General features: G+C 44.5%; 1 protein-coding gene across 1 annotated transcript in view; it reads right to left on the minus strand.

The window, feature by feature from the left end:
• DOCK5 (dedicator of cytokinesis 5) overlaps positions 1-17,543 on the minus strand; it is a 205,718-nt gene that overhangs the window by 19,750 nt on the left and 168,425 nt on the right. Inside the window, exons 40-45 of the mRNA XM_046656390.1 lie at positions 14,597-14,701; positions 9,163-9,304; positions 6,771-6,852; positions 5,728-5,812; positions 5,193-5,279; positions 3,151-3,327 (exon numbers count right to left, since the gene is read on the minus strand). Of these exons, the coding sequence (XP_046512346.1) occupies positions 3,151-3,327; positions 5,193-5,279; positions 5,728-5,812; positions 6,771-6,852; positions 9,163-9,304; positions 14,597-14,701 (678 nt within the window). The remainder of the gene's footprint in view (positions 1-3,150; positions 3,328-5,192; positions 5,280-5,727; positions 5,813-6,770; positions 6,853-9,162; positions 9,305-14,596; positions 14,702-17,543) is intronic.

Here is a 17,543-nt window from a genome sequence, read left to right on the forward strand (position 1 = left end):
CTTTATCAATAAACATTCATGGTACCCATGGCTAAGGCCCTATAATAAGCAAATAAAACCCAAACTTAAACTGTAAATATAGGTGTTACATAGGAGACATTTTAAAGACAGAATGCATTAGGAAAGTGAAACAGAAGTAGTGACCATTTCCAGTGGAGTCCAGAGGGGAGTATATATTTTCTCCCTGTACCTTCACCTTCACCCCTGAAAGCGCCTTCAAACACTAGCCTTCCAAGTTCCCCCTCACTCTTCCGCTCCACTACTGTGAAGGCCGTCCCGTTATAGGAAACCCAAGAGTTCCAGAGGCTACAAGATACAGTTATAAAAGTGATTGGCCCATTTGGCGTCACCTTCCCATCTTGTGGGAAGATGTTACGGGTGGAATTGTGTCCCCTCCCCCAAATTCATATGTTGAAGTCTCAAGGCCCGGCACCTCAGAACGTGACCCTAGTTGGAAACAGGGTTTTGCAGACGTAGTTGGTTAAGATAAGATGAGGTCACACTGGAGTAGGACGGACCCCTAATCAAACCTAACTGGTGTGGTCATAAAAGGGGAAACGTGCAGACGGACGTACGTACCCAGAGAGAACACGCTATGAAGAGACACAAGGAGGAGAGAGTTGTCTACAAGCTGAGGAATGCCAAAGACCAGCCAACCACCAAAAGCAGGGAGACGGGCAGGGGCCAGATCCTCCCTCACAGCCCTCATGGGGAATAAACCCTGCTGACACCTCAATTTTGGAGCTCTGGACTCCAGAACCGGGAGACAAAAGATTTCTGTTGTTTCAAGCCACGCTGTTTGCGGTACTTTGTTATGGCAGCCCCAGCAAACTCATACAACAGAGAATAGAAATATATGTTGCCCAAGTATCACAAAAAGGAAGCCAGACGGCATATGTGCAAAGCAGCTCAGCCCAGTGAGATCCACATTTAGAGTGACTGTCAATATAAACGGAAAGGCAGTATTTGCTTAAATCTTTACCCGCTTTTACCTTTCAAATACAAGCAGTTTAAATTCTTGAAAGTTCAAAAAAATTTTGATATATGACAAAATGCACTGAAATTTCCCCAATGTCAGTTGAGTCAAGGACATCAGAGCAGAGCGCCCTGAAATTCATTTTTCTAGCTGAGTCCTGCCTCACAACAGCACGGGCTGACGAATGACAACAAACAGCTCCCGGGTTCTTCTCTCTCAGGCGATGCTTACAGGGCTGCCTTGAAACAGGCCACCTGCATCAGGCAGGTAAGGACAGGTTCCCCAACCGACCGCAAGGAGCTACCTCTTCCTTACGTTTAGAAATGTACAAAGTCATACATATTAATTAAAAGTATAAATTAGTATTTTAAGCTAAAGGTCCTGAAATTTGTTTATATATCCTTCCTTTCCATTTTTTTTCATTTTTAATTACAAGACAGTCACACTGGAAAAAACTCCATATGAAATTCTATAATATTCACAGATATTGGCATATATGAACCTGAGTTTAGGGGCATTCTGAAAAAATTAATACTTGGAAAACTACATCAAAATTAGCAGCAGATGTCTTATAGGAAAAAATCCATACTGTAATCATTATAGTATAAAAAAGTATTGTATTTTGGATGCTAGTTTTGTATTGAATTCCATTGTAACACTGGAAATTATTAGTGAAATCTAATGTGGGCAAACTAGGATTTCTCTCTAGTGTTGAGTCTTTCCCAGCTGCTGAGTACAAAGACTAAATAAAGGAGGCTGAAAGGCTGGAGAGAGAGAAAGAAGACTACTCTGCAGCAGTCAGAGCACTGGCGGCACCACGCAGGAAGAACGCTCGAATCACACACTCTGTTCCAGGCAGACAGGAGGACGCAGGGAGAACACCGACACAGACCCAGCCTCATGACACGGCCAGCGTTGACGGTGTTCCTCATGGACAGCATGTCTCCCTTAAGCCTCAAGTCGCTCCTGTGAGTTATGTATTTCCTCACTTTTTTCAGATACAAAGGCTGGGGCTCAGAGAGGTTAAGCATCTCACTCAAGAGCACCCAGTGTCCAATGGGAAGCCAGAATGGGTCATAGGAATGACTGATTCTAATGCCCCTGCTCTTCCCAGGACATTGAGTGCAAATGGAAATAAGAGAATCAGCCCACTCAATGTCCCCTTGCCCATCCATCTCCTTTTCTTTCCACTCACTCTCCACGCTACTCCACAATGGTGTACTAGCCAATGTTTATTTGTATTCAGGAGAGGACTACAAAATTATTTAGTCACTGAAAACATACCTAACAATTAAAAATCCTGCCTCTATTCAATACAGCTCACCTAATTTTACTTACTGAGTGCATTACCTCCATTTTTTTTTTTTTGAGGAAGATTAGCCCTGAGCTAACTACTGCCAATCTTCCTCTTTTTGCTGAGGAAGACTGGCCCTGAGCTAATATCCACGCCCATCTTCCTCTACTTTATATGTGGGATGCCTACTACAGAATGGCTTTTTGCCAAGCGGTGCCCTGTCCGCACCTGAGATCCAAACCGGTGAACCCCGGGCCTCCAAGAAGCGGAATGTGCGCACTTAACCTCTGCGCCACCCGGTGGCCTCGCATTACCTCCATTTTAAATGGCAATACATGCAAACCCTGAAATGGATTCCCACGTGGTGAGCACTTTGCCGTTTTTCCTGAATAACAGACACTGCACTTAGTTGAACTAAGATAACTGTAGAGCCAGGGCCAGTATCGTCCAGACAACCTATGGCACACCAAGTTGGGGCTAATTCTAAATACAGCGTGGCTCTGCCTTTCCCACAGACACTGCTTCACTTCCAGTGGCCTCGGTTCTGGGGCCCACCTGTACACTTCCTACCTCCTGGGGGAGACAGGGAGTGCGAGAGGAAAGAGCAGGTGATCAACCAGATACGGTCCAGCGGGCTGATCTCTCAGTGCCTCTACCAGGCAGTCACCTAACCCTGGCTGGGTTGCTGAGGGTCTCCAGGAGGTGTGAGGTCAGGGAAAAGCTTTTCACTAATTTCAATTGCTGTTTTATAAAGAGGAGAGAATGAAAATCTCTCAGAGAAGTTGTAAGAAATAAATTCACCAGCTGCACCACCCCACAGAAGGAGACATGGAGACACAATGGACCTGAGAATCCTGTGGGTGCCAGGGGGCCAGCCCACCTTTTCGTAGTTGGAGTATCCGCCCATGACAGCCGGGTCCACGATGCCGCTGAGCAGCATGGAGAGAGGATGCACAGAGAGGGAGCGGTCCCAGGCATGCTGCTGAACACAGTTGCTGATCCTCTCATTGGTGAGTTCCATGGTTTCGATGGCATTCTCCAGAGGGCTGATTTCCTCCTGAGTGACAGAGAGCACGGGAGAGGAAGGGCACTTTGTAAGCTCCACAGCAAAGACTGAAAAAAGCCTAAGTATTCCCCTGCAAAGGTATAAAGTACCCACAGGTTATGGAAGAGGCAAGGTTTGCTTGTCAAGCGTACGTTTACTAGGATACCACACTTCATCAAAACGGGGTTGCTAAGTTGCAAAACAAGCTATTTAAATCTCCTTAGAAAGTAAAACCATGACCAAAACCTGGAGCTATAGTAATGATTATTTCTTGGGGCAAAGCAGCTACAGAAATTTTGAGAAGGAAAAAACTGGAGCTGTAATAATGATTGTTTCTTAGGCGAAGCTCCCTCAGAGATTTTTGAGAAGATCAGTGACAACAGAGGAACAGGATATCTGATCCCAGACACTTCCGCACCACCAGAAATGTTCACTGGCAAGAGGTTTGTGCTTCTTCGGTGAGAAACGGTCAGAGATTTTGGAAGCCATTCCAAGTCAGACCACAAATAAGTCACCTTAGTGTGGGTTCTGTGGTTAACCAAAGTCAGAAATAATAGGATGTGGTAGAATACTCAGGCCGAATTGTGGATGAAAATGAAATAAGATGCAATATGGATTCAGAGAGAGCTCCTCCTGTGGAAATGTTTTCAAAACCAGGTTTTAAGAAAAATCACCTCCTCCTTCATTTTACCCATTATCAGCCAGCATGATCTCCTACTCTAGACTTGATTCCAAAAGTCTCTAAAAATCATATTCATAGTTGAAGAACAATAATTTATCACTAATAGTATGGAACATATCAAACTTCAGTTCAGATTTGCTCAAGACGTATTTCTTGAACGCTTATTTTATGTCAAGTACTGCGCTATGCACCATAGTTACAAAAGTGATTAAGATATAACTCACGGCTCAGAAGAGTGGGGTTTCAAGACGTGTAAACATGGTAGGTAACTTGTTAAAATAAGGCCAGGTGGCAATGGGGCACAGAGAAAGGGTGTCTCAGCCAGCCTGAGTTTCAGAGATGGCTTCCTGGAGAAGCTGGTGCTAAACTGAATATTCACGGGAGTTAGGTTGGGAAGTGGCGAGATGGCATTTCAGGCAGAGAAAATGACCCAATGTCACGGAGGGCTGAAACAGCACGGGGTGAGTTTAGTTCCCGTCGATTCCAAAGGAGACGAGGTGGAAGAGCTGAGTCACGAAGACCCTGTGTGCGTGTGCCAACGAGCGTGGGCTTCACACTCTAGGCACTGGGGAGCCACGGAGGGGTTTTAAGCATGAGAATGATATGGTCAATTTTCACTGTGGAATTCACCCTCTGAGGCAGTCATGGAAATGCACCTGAGAAGGCCAATCAGGAGGCCTTTTCAACGGCATCAACGGAGATGAATGAGGGACTAGAAACAGGGTACAGTGGTAGGAAGGCTGGACATCAAGACAACAGATTTAATAAATATTAAAAAGGTAAATCGGGCAGCTTTGGGGAGTGATGCAGATGGAAGAGTCTAGAATGACTGGTGATGTGATTAGTTGAGAATAAAAGAAGAGGAAATGTTCTGGGAGGAAGGAACGTGATTGACAGGAAACTCAAAGGAGGCATTCCCAAAATGGTTTTGGGCGCTGGCAGGACCACTGGGGAGACAACACTCACTTGGTCATAAAAGAGGCCTTCACTGTGAGTAACCTTTAGGCTTGGTGTCGTAACATCAGTTTTACAAAGGAGTTCTATTATTCAAGCATGTCTTTTATTTCTCTTTCGGAAAATGAAGTTGGCCAGAGGAGGCTGGCCAAGCCAGCGAGAACGGGAGGGCCATTTTTAACAAAGGCTCTTATTATATTTGCAGACAAAGATTTTTGAGTTTCAATTTCAAATGACTCACTGTTGAGATCTGTTTGACTTCAAACCACTTGAGAATCCCAGGAAACGTATATGCAGTGGTATATGTGGTCCTTTCAATCCACATGGTCTGGTGGAAGGAAGGAAAATAGGAAATGTCGATCAGTTCTCAAAGCAAAACAGCAAAACTCTTGGGTTCGGTTCAATGAGATTTCATTCTCAAATGGCTCCTTAGAGAATGAGCCATATTTTCTCAACAAATTTAAGGATTCTGGACGTTTAAAGCCAGAAGGGTTCATCTACTTGGGCCCTCTCACCGTCTAGAGGGAAAATCTGAGGCCCAGAAAGGTGTCATTGGCTCAAGGTCATACTGGCAGCAGGCCCAGGAGTAACGCCCAGTTTTTGGCCTCTTCATCTAGAGTTTTCCACTTAGATGATAGCCTGCTGTCCACGTAGCAAGCACAGGAAACCTCCATCCCCAAGGCTGCCATCTTTTCTACTGTATAAGCTGGTTGGGTGCAAGGTCTCTGCCTTGGATGTCAGTTTTGCCTTTTTAGAGGGAACATGGGTGGACTCACGGCAAATTCATTGTGTGGATCCTTTTCTCCTTTCCGGAATGGCCGGGAATATCGGAACTGCTGCACTTCGTTGGCTCTGTAGTAGCTGGGGAAAGACAGAGCCACAATGCTCTCGCTTCTCTCCGGAACAAGGACTCCCCGGGCTGACCTCCAGACCCGGACCACATCTCACACAGGCTGAGCTTACCCACTAGGGTGTCTCCATAAGGAAGGTGGGGGCGGGGTGCAGGTTGATTTTATCGCACATCTTAATTTTATCATTTATGAGTCTATTCACAGCTCACAATTTAAAAAGGTGTATGTGTTTATGTCCACGTTTGTGATCGGTCTGCATCGTTTTATAACAGTTCTATCAGTCCTACCAGCACTCTGGCTTCTCAGGAGAAGGGACTGGGCCGTCAGTCACTGGGGAACTCCCCCGGCGAGGTGAGCTCAGCTACTAGCGACGAGTGAAGCTTTCTGAGTGGAAAGAGCTAGGGGCTCCAGAACCTAAGAGTGAAATTCCCGATTTCCTTCTCTCTACTTAAAAAAACACAATCTCCAAATCCCTTTGACCTACTAAAAATGGAAGGGACAGTTGCTATGGTCGGAGTGCTTATGTCCCCCCAAATTCACATGTTCCAAACCCAATGTGATGGTATCAGGAGGCAGATCCTTCGGAAGGTGATTAGGTCATAACGGTGGAGGCCTCATGGATGGGATTAGTGCCCTTATAAAAGAGGCCCCAGAGAGAGCCCTCACCCCCTCACCATGTGGGGACACAGAGAGAAGATGGTTAGCTATCAACCAGGAAGAAGGCGCTCACCAGACACCAAATCTGCTGGTGCCTTGAGGTTGGACTTCCAGCCTCCAGAACTGTGAGGAATAAATGTCTGTGCTTATTAGCCCCCGTCTATGGGATTCTGTTACAGCAGCCCAAATGGACCAAGACAACAGAAGGTCTTCCAAATGGCAATGAATTTAAGGCTTTGGCTTTGATTTAACTGCAGATAAAGAGTGTGAGAGAGACATATGTTTTAAAAAACAAACAGAAACCCACTTACTTTAAGATTTGCTCTGGAACTGGTTTATCCTTGTAGCTGGGTGGCAGGCTCATCACTGGCTTTACAGTGAAACACTGCATGTCTGAGGAGCTCGTTAAGAAAGGAAAAGGGGCTAGGCCACCACGCTGTCCCCGTGGAAAGAACCACCTGTCCCTCCTGCCTTACAGGTGACAGTGGCACCTGCACGGATCATTCCTTTTGACCAAATGCCAGGACTGCACTGCAAATGGGGTTCCCTCATGCATTACTGAAATACCTTATTAAGTGACAATCCTAGGACATTCTTTGGTCAGTTACCTACCTGGCAAACAACCTTGTCATAGGAAAACAGATTATCAGTGAAATATCAGGAAACAGGTGACTAGAAACTGTCTTAAACCATTTCTTTTGGACAAGCATCCCTCTGAAATAGCCAGACTCCAGGGCCCAGGCGCTAGGAATTTCTAGTATCTTTGGACACAGTTTGTTTATTGAAGGCCATCGCCGGGCACTGTACTAGGTGTTTTGAACATGTTATCTCCAATAAACGCAACAACTACCAGGTGGATGTTATCAATCTCGTTTTACAGATGAAGAATCTGAGGACCTCAGAGAGCCCAGAACACACAACTCGTAAATGGTGAAGTCGGGCTTCAAACTCAGTGCAGGGGTGAGGCCTCCCTCTCCGACTTAATGAGCTGATCTTAGAAGCGATCAGCTTGTTTTTGTCCTCACCAGTGCAGACACTCTGTCTCAAAGTCTCCAGCACTTAAACCAGACGTGAAGGCACCCGGGTCCAGACATACCAGTGACACGCGTATTTCTCCCAGTGGAGCCTGCAGGCCCCCAGCACAGCACTGGAGACGGACGCCAGGCACAGACTCAGGACGTGCAGCTGCTGAAGTAGAACCTCTCTGGAGTGATTCTCATGGATAATAGCATCTGAGAACCCTGGGTTGTGCCTTACACTGCTATAGTCTACAAAACATTTCTGCAGAAGCTATCTTTTAATTGTGATCCTCACATTCGTGCTATTAGGTATTTAGGGAAAGAAGACCTACCCTCACACCTTACAGATGAGAAAACCAAGGCCTGGAGAAATTCAGCCACTTGGGTGAGGTTAAGTAGCTATGCAGAAATTACTGAGGACTGAGCACCAGGACTCCTGTTTTTGAGTCCAGTTCTTGAAGACCTCTTTTGAGTCCCACATCAACAAGGCGCCTCAGCTGTTTTCTCAAACTCCATAATCCAAACAGGCGTTTATCCTGAAGACCTTTCTTCTGCAAGCCTCCACTAGGTGTTAACAGGTCACTACTACTCTTCCCTTCAAAGTGCGTATGTCCATTGCTCTATTGTTGTTATTATCTGTCTTTCCAGAGCTATTCACCAATCTATAATGATAGCTAATATATACTGAATTTTTATTATGTGCCAGGTACTGTTCCTAGTATCTTACATACATTTATTCACTCAATCTTTAGAAGCACTCCAGGAGGAAGAATGATCATCATCCTCATTTTAGAGATGAGAAAACTGAGGCACAGAGAAGTTAAGTAATTTGCCCAAAGTAACACAGTGATAGAGCTGGGACCTGAACCCAGGCAGTCTAGTTCCAGAGCCCATTTTCTTTCTTTTATTTATTTTTTGAGGAAGATTAGCTTTGTGCTAACATCTGCTGCCAATCCTCCTCTTTTTGCTGAGGAAGACTGGCCCTGAGCTAACATCCATGCCCATCTTCCTCTACTTTTTTATATGTGAGACACCTGCAACAGCATGGCCTGACAAGCGGTGCGTAGGTCCACGCCCCGGATCCAAACCGGTGAACCCTGGGCCACCGAAGTGGAACATGTGAACTTGACCACTGCGCCACCCGGCTGGCCTCCAGAGCCCATTTTCTTATCTACCAGGCCACACCGGCTTCATTTGTCCCATCTGCTTCTCTTAGGATACTGTGCAATTTTGTAAGGTCTTTATTTTAGCACAAGAAAGTTGTATAAAAATAATTTTGTTATAAAGCCCTTAGTTCTTTTTTTTTCAAGAAAGCATGTAATTGATTTTTCAATAAGTCATTATATATTACAAAAAAATAACTATGCATCTTGATCCAGAATCCAGAACAGGAAGTCTCTGTTCTCCTCCAGCTCCCCATATGGCTATAAAATATAACCTTTCATACTCAAGATTTGCTTATCATCTCTCTCCTTTCATTACTTGATAATCACAAGCTAAGGACATTGGGGGCCCACAGCTTTTATACAGAATGGGAAACTGAGTCAGAACGGTTCAATGAGTGTCTGAGGATAGGACATCTCTGCATGCAAAGATGGGGCTGAAGCCTTGGCTTCTCTGGTGCGGCAGGGGCTGCAACAGGCAGAGCCCCTCGGGCAGGGCCACACCTCCAGGGCAAGGATACACTGCTTAGGGGAGGACCTGATTTCCTCTCCCGGGGGCGTGGTGCTGGTCATCTTCTCGGCATTGGGGAACTGGGTCAGCAACCTCAGGCTGAAGTCTTCTCGCCTCTCATACTCCTTCCCCCGGTAGATGAAGATTTTGTTCTGCAGGTCAGAGACGGCAAGGGGAAGAATTACACATGAGGAGTGAAGGGGCAACTGGAGATCCTGGTCCTGAGGAAACCACCATCCTCCCCCGCCCTCCTGCAGTGCACCCAAATTCCCATGGAATACCTCTCACAGCCCCACAGCAACCATCCTCTCCAATAAGAGCTCGTGGCTGATTTGGGGAGTTAAGTCACAGACATAAAAAATAGTTGGGGCAGCGCTTCTCATAGTGTGGCCCAAGGACGACAGCCAGTCCACAAATGGTCTAGACTGATCCACAAGGAAATAAGGAGCCTGTGCCCTAATGTAGATCCTTGACACTACCAGGAAGCCTGTTTAGTTCAACTGATATTTTTCATGGCAAAACAGTCTCAAATGAAGGAAGGATGTGCATTAATTCACATTCAGGTGCAAGCTCCTTATCTCATGGTGACCAGTGACAATTTGTGGACCACACTTTGATGGCACTGCCTTAGAGAACATGACGGTATGAAGAGAACCAAGATAACATGTCTTCCAAGACAGTGATATAGCAATGGGACAGGTCACAGAGAGCAGCAATAATTTACAGCGATCCCCAGCCAATCCCAAAAATCACACTGAATGGCACCATCAAAGTCCCATAGAAAATTACTGCGCTATATATTATTTTCTCCACTCCAAATTGCAGTTTTTTTCTCTTTAATAAAATTGGATTTTTTTTTTAGAAATTTCCTAGGCCCCAGGCATGGGAGGAATTTGTTTCATAGCTGCTGTTGTCTGTGCAAGTTTCCAAAACGTAGCCGTGTTTGGAAAGTTTCTGCTCCTCCGATCGTCACTCAGATGAGCACGCTGCGCTGGCAGCCCGCACATGACCCATTTTAATTAAAACTTGGGTCCATGTTATCCCGTGAAATGTTTTTAAAAATCACTTGTCCATTCATATGACAAACATGTATTGAGCAAACGTACGTATGCCAGACACGAGGGACGTAATGGTGAGCCTGCTCCCACAAACTTACCTCCTAGTGGAGAGAAATAAATAACAAACAAGTGAACAAGTAAGTAAAACTGGTAACTTTAGATAGTCTAAGGACGACGAAGGCAACGCACCTTCCAGGCTAAACAACGAAGGCAGTAAAGACCGCCAGATCCTTTGAACTAGATGATAAAATTTTTCCGAGCTGGGGAAGATTTATGTGACTGACTCATGCATTACAAAATTCCATCATTCAGGCAAAACTGTGATGGGCAGGGGATCAGAGTACAATAAAACACTACCTGTATGATGCGGCAAGCACTGTGAAAGGAATCAGACAAGCAGGTCAGCTCAAACTAGCTCAACCTGAAAGAGAGGGCTTCAGCGAAGACATGGGACTTGGCTGGGCCTAGAAGGACGGACAGGCCAAGGTCAGGAAGAGAGAGGGGGAGAGGACAACCAGGCATGGTAAGTGAAAAGAAGGATAAGGCCCAAGGGCAGAAAGTACAGAGTGGAGACAGAAGAATAAGCTTGGGTTGGTGGATGAGCCAGAACATGTAAGGCCTTGCAAGGCAGACAGAAGTTCCAGAGGCCCAGGGAATTCACAGAGGTTCTGGAAGGAGGGAGAAACCTGAGGAACGAGGCAGAACAGACAAGCTAATCCGACAGAGGAGTCTGTGTTCAACTGCAGGAATGTGAGGAGGACTGAGCGGGAGAAGCAGCAGCCACCAGATCTGGTGTTTGACTCTTTGGCGTTTGGTGAAGGGCAAAGGGGATGGGAAAGTCCATGATGATGCTGAGATTACAGGCCTGGGAGCAGACAGAACAGCGGTGCCATTGATAGAAACAGAGAAGAGGAGACCTGGCTGGAGTGGGGGAAAGAGGACAATATAATTTTATATATTCTGAGTTTGGGGAAATAGTCCATAACACAGAAAGGCATTTAGGTTATGTCATTCATAAGGATTTTATATTTTTCAGTACACTTTGACAAACACAACATCTACAAACTACTTGACAGTTTAAAAAGCACTCTTACATGCTATTTATTTAATTCTCAAAGCAGCCTGTGATGGGAGCATTATTTCTCTAACTTATAGGTCAGAAAATCAAGACTCAGTGTTTATGTGATTTGGCCAAAATCACAGTCAGTCAGCAGACAATTTAGACCCCAATTCTTTCAACTCAAAAGTCTACGGTTCTTGTTTTCACTGAACCGCCCTGTCTCCTAGTTCGCATCCTTTATTTCGTGTGACACGACAGTCACACACGCCCAGTATGGTAGGCATCCTTTTCTTGTCTTGACTTGAGTACCCAGAGTGATAGAAAGCTAAGACCAGAAGCCACTGCAAGGCTCCATCCCAAACCCTCTACGCTCTCTCTCCCGAGGCCATCTCATCCACTACCACAGTTTTAACTACATGCAAATAACTCACCCACTTTTATCTCCAGCCTGGAACCTTCCTTCGAGTTCCAGATCCATATGTCAAATTGTTGACTCACATCACTTAGATGTTCCAAATTTACTTCACATCGAGTATATCTAAAACCAAACTTTTACACACAACTTAGAAAGATCTCAAAAGGCCTCTGTGATCTGGTAACCACAGCTATGAGACCCCATTCTCCTACCTGCCCTCTTGTTCATGTGTGTCCAGTCTCGTGGCTCTTGAACCCGCTATTCTCACTGTCTAGGACGCTCACTCATCCTCTTGATAGGACCTGGTTTGTTCCCTCACTTCTTTCAGGTTTTTGCTCAAATGTCACTTTCCTCCTGAAGTCTTTCATATTCACTCTATTTAAAATGGTAACGCCACCCCCATCGCCTGCCTCTGTTCACCATCCCTGACTCATTTTCTCCCTGATACTTACTGCGTACCTACATTTATGAAGCATTGTTCTAGGCCATTTGACATACTGAATATTTTACTAATTTATTTATTCTTTGGTCTTTCCAGGCTAGAATGTAAGCTCCATAATTTTAAGGATTTTGGTTTGTTTTGGACTCTGTTCCCATGCCTATATTACAGCAAGCCACAGTAAGAATTCAACAAATATTTATTCAATGAATGGTTTGATTCTCTCCTCCAGGACTCTGTCCTCTTCCTGTACTGCTGTCTTAGTGCACGGCTCCACCGCCTCTCCAATCATGGGGGCCAGAAACCTAGGAATCATTCTTGACACTTGCCTCTTCCTCACCCTCATATCCCATCAATCATCAAATTACTGTTACTTCATCTCCACCACTCTTACCTTTCCACTTCTCTCTAAAGCCACCTCCCTAGTCCAACCTGTCATCTCTTGCCTGAACATCAGCAATAGTCTCTGGCAGCTTATCTACACACACCTTCCATCCATTCTCCATACCAAAGCCAGCTAACCTTGCCAGCACAAAAAACCTGCCATGGCTCCTCACTGCTCTCAGGATGCAGACAAAACACCCTCTGTAACCCCGAGGTGCTGCACACCCTTCCCACACTTGCTGCTGCATCTTTCCCGCTCCTCCTACTCTGTTTCCACTGCACTGGTCCTCTTTCACTCCTCCGCACTGCCATGCTGCATCTTGCTTGCTGTTCCCTCTGCCTGGAATGCTGTTTCCAGTCCCCTTCACCTCGTTAACTCACAGCTCACCTTTCAAATTACAGCTGAAGCAGAAATTCCTTGGGACATCTTTCCTGACTCTTAAAAAAGTCAGGTGTAATTGATATATAGTAAAATTTACCCTTTTTAGTATAAAATTCTGTGAGTTTTGACAAATGTAACAACTACCACAGTCAAGATATAGAACAGTTTCATCACCACCCAAAATTTCCCCATTCCTCTCTGTAGCCCAAGGGCCCCACCCACACCCCAACTGCCAGCTAGCACTGGTCTGTCGTCCGTCCCTGTAGCAAGTGTTGGCTGGGCCAGAATGTCCTATTAGCAAAATGATAGCATCTGTGGCTTTTTTTTTTTTTAAAAGATTGTGACCTGAGCTAACAACTGTTGCCATTTTTTTTTCTGCTTTTCTCTCCCCAAATCCCCCCAGCACATAGTTGTGTATTTTTAGTTGTAGGTCCTTCTAGTTGTGGCACATGGGACGCTGCCTCAACATGGCCTGACGAGTGGTGCCATGTCCGCACCCAGGATTCGAACCAGCAAAACCCTGGGCCGCAGGAAGGGGAGCACACAAACTTAACCACTCGGCCACGGGGCTGGCCCCGTCTGTGGCTTTTAAGTTCAAATTCTTTCACTTAGCACAGTGCATCCAAGATTCAGCCCCATGGTCGTGTGTATCAGGAGTTCATCCCTTTTCATTACTGAGCAATGTTCCACTGCATGGCTGTACCACAGCTGGTTTGTCCCTTTACCAGTGGAGGGACATCTGGGTTGGATCCAGTCTTTGGTGATGGTGAATAAAGGTGCTATACACAATCATATACAATTTTTGTGTGAACATGGGTTTTTATTTCACTTGGGTAAATACTCCCTGGTTAACCAACTCTTACAGCACAGAACACCTTTCTTGGTCACAGTTTCAATTTTACATTCTTTTGTGTGATTATTTAGTTAACAACTCACCCATTAGGATGTAAAATCCATAAGGGCAGGGACTACGGCTGGTTATGATCAGCACTGTATCTCTAATGCCTAGCGAGTGCCTCGTAGACAGCAGGCACTCAGCAGAGTTACTGAATGAACGAATGCAAGAACCACCTCCTCATTAGGCGCTATAAAGAGGGTAAAATGATTTCTTTCTCATTTTTTCTTTTTTTAGTTAGAGGAAGGAAAGTGGATAACGTATGTTTAAACATAGCTCAGTGCTAAAAGAGGCTTCTTTTTTTGCCAGAGGAAATAGGAGTTTTTTATTTTCTAGACTGTAAAATCAATATCACATTATAGAAAATTTTGAGAAGGAAGAAAAACATCGCTCTTCTCACTATTACAACGAAACTGTTTTTATTTTCGTGAAACTCTTGCAGTCTTGTTTTGAGGATATTTGCTTTCAAACTACCTCTGGCTGCAAATAAAATAAACAACTAAACGCATCGATCCACGCTTTCCCAGCCTGACCTGCGGCAGCAGACTAGCGGAAGGGAGGGTTCTGTTTTTCCCTTTTCCATCCCACCTGGGAAAAGCCATTTTACAAAAGAGCTGCCAGAATACCAGAGGTGGTCAGGGCTGTGGGGTGAGGAGGCCGGTGCTCAGGAAGTGGTTTCCCTCCCAGACCTCCCACGGCGAGAGAGCACAGTCTCCAGCTGCTAACTCCAGGCCCATCTGGAAAAGAGAGGAAGACTTCCCTCCCTCAGACTGCAGCCTTGCCGGCTCGGGGGACGGCCTCAGGTTCTTACCCGCAGGAAAGAAGGAAAGCCCTGTCCATAGTAGCCAACAGCAAAGTATTCTGGCTGAGGCCGCATCGCCTTAACGATGTTCTCATAAAACGAGGCTCTTTTTTTCTGGAAAACAAAACAAGACATTCCATAGGGAGGTTACAAGGGCACCGTTGGGGAAAAAAGAAAAAAAGATCAGACTATTTGCTTTGTTGTTTCCCATGTAACACAGAGAAATGAAAGGTCTTTGGAAAATATCTTGTGGGCCAAAGAGTTATCCTTTTCTTGGATCAGAGACTTTGGACCTAGGGTCCATGAATGGGCCTTGGAGGGCCTGGAAATCCCTGAAGTCACATGCAGACAGAGGTGCGTGTGTGCGTTCTTCTATGGAGGGATGCAGTGTTGAGCTTTTACCAGATTCCTGAAAGGGGTTCAGGACCCCTAAAAGGTTAAGAAGCACTCCCCGAGATTCACGGAAGGTGGTTCCACTTAAACAGAGATATATGAGAAAAGAAGTTAAAGAACTTTCTGGTTCCTGCAGGCAGTTTGGACTGGAGTCCTTGGTTCAGCTATGAGTGCCCAGAAGGTGGTGGCGATGCTCTGCCTTCCAGTATCTGGTACCACCTCATCTTTAATTCTTCCCACAGGAAGAGGCTTCCCAGCCAGGGCTCAGAGTCAGCCTTAAAGAAAGCAAAATAGGAAGCCACACCCGGGGGCTTTGAGGGCTGTCCCTCAGCCCCTCCCACAATGGTTAGCAGGACTATATTACTACTCCAGGTGAAAGTTTCCATCGTGATGTTTTCTTTCTTTTAATTTTTTAAATTAGATTTATTTAAACTAAAAAACAAAAAGTTCACCCATTTCTCTTCTCTCACCACCCCCCAACCCCTGCCTCTTGCAATTACCAACCTGTTCTCTGTATCTATGAGCTTGGTTTTTTTTTTTTTTTTTTGGTTTTTAGATTCCACATATAAGAGAGATCATACAGTATTTGTCTTTCTCTGTCTGACTTATTTCATTTACCATAATGTCTCAAGGTCCATCCATGTTGTCGCAAATGGCAGAATTTCATTCTTTTTAATGGCTGAATAATATTCCATTGTATATATACACACAGAGCTCAGTTTCTTTATCCACTCACCCACTGATGGACACTTAGATTGTTTCTATATGTTGACTACTGTAAATAATGCTGCAGTGAACACAGGGAGGCCTGTATCTTTTCAAATTAGTGCTTTAGTTTTCTTTGAATAAATACCCAGAAAGAGAACTGCTAGATCACATGATAGTTCTATTTCTTATTTTTGAGGAAGCTTTTTCCATAGTGACTGCACCAATTTACATTCCCACCAACAGTGCACAAGGGTTCCCTTTTCTCCACATCCTCACCAATACTTGCTATTTCTTATCTTTTTGATGATAGCCATTCTAACAGGTGTGAGGTGATATCTCGTGGTTTTGATCTGCATTTCCCTGATGATTAGTGATGTTGAGCATCTTTTCCTGTATCTGTTGGCCATCTGTATGTCTTCTTTGGAAAAATGTCTATTTGGATCTTCCGCCCTTTTTTTTTTTTTTTTAAAGATCGGCACCTGAGCTAACAATTGTTGCCAATTTTTTTTTTCTGCTTTTTCTCCCCAAATCCCCCCAATACATAGTTGTATATTTTAGTTGTGGGTCCTTCTAGTTGCGGCACATGGGACACCGCCTCAACGTGGCCTGACAAGCAGTGTCCAGGATCGGAACCAGTGAAACCCTGGGCCGCCAAAGTGGAGCACACAAAGTTGACCACTAGGCCACAGGGCTGGCCCATCTGTCCATTTTTTAATTGAATTTCTTTTTTTTTGGTATTGAGTTGTATGAGTTAACATTTTGGATATTAGCCCCTTATCAGATATATGGTTTGCAATTATTTTCTCCCATTCAGTAGGTTGCCTTTTCACTTTTTGATGGTTTCCTTTGCTGTGCAGAAGCTTTTTAGTTTGATGTCCCACTTGTTTATTTTTGCTTTTGTTGATTTTGCTTTTGGTGTCAAATCCAAAAACATGATCACCAAGACCAATGTCAAGGAGCTTCGACCTATGTTTTCTTCTAGGAGTTCCATGGTTTCAGGTTTTGCATTCAAGTTTTTAATCCATTTTGAGTTAAGTTTTTAGTATGGTGTAAGATAGTGGTTTAGTTTCATTCTTTTGCATGTGGCTGTCCAATATTTCTAAAACCATTTATTGAAGAAACTGTCCTTTCCCCATTATATATTCCTGGCTCCTCTGTTGTAAATTAATTGACCATATATGTGTGGGTTTATTTCTGTGCTGTCTACTCTGTTCCATTGATCTACATGTCTGTTTTCATGCCAATATTATACTGTTTTAATTTGCACTGAATCTGTATATTGCTTTGCACAGCATGAACATTTTAACAAAAATTAGTTCTTCCAATCCATGAGCACAGAATATCTTTCCTTTTTGTGTGTGTCTTCTTCAGTTTCTTTCATTAATGTTTATAGTTTCAGTGTACAGGTCTTTCACCTCCTTGGTTAAATTTATTCTTAGGTATTTTATGCTTTTTGGTGCAACCATAAATGGGATTTTCCAAATATCTCTTTTTGATATTTGTTATAGCATAGAAAGAAATGTGACATGCGGCCAGCCCTGTGGCAGAGTGGTTAAGTTTGCGCGCTCCACTGTGGCAGCCCAGGGTTTCGCCGGTTCGGATCCTGGGCGCAGACATGGCACCGCTCAGCAAGCCATGCTGAGGTGGCATCCCACACGCCACAACTAGAAGGACCCACAACTAAAAAAAAAATATATATATATATATACAACTACGTACTAGGGGGCTTTGGGGAGAAAAAGGAAAAATAAAATCTTAAAAAAAAAAAGAAAGAAATGCGACAGATTTTTGTACTTTTGCATCCACAACTTTACCGAATTTGTTTGTTAGTTCTAACAGCTTTTTGATGGAGTCT

The sequence above is a fragment of the Equus quagga genome, chromosome 3 (assembly GCF_021613505.1).
Source record: "Equus quagga isolate Etosha38 chromosome 3, UCLA_HA_Equagga_1.0, whole genome shotgun sequence".
Taxonomy (NCBI): Eukaryota; Metazoa; Chordata; class Mammalia; order Perissodactyla; family Equidae; genus Equus; species Equus quagga.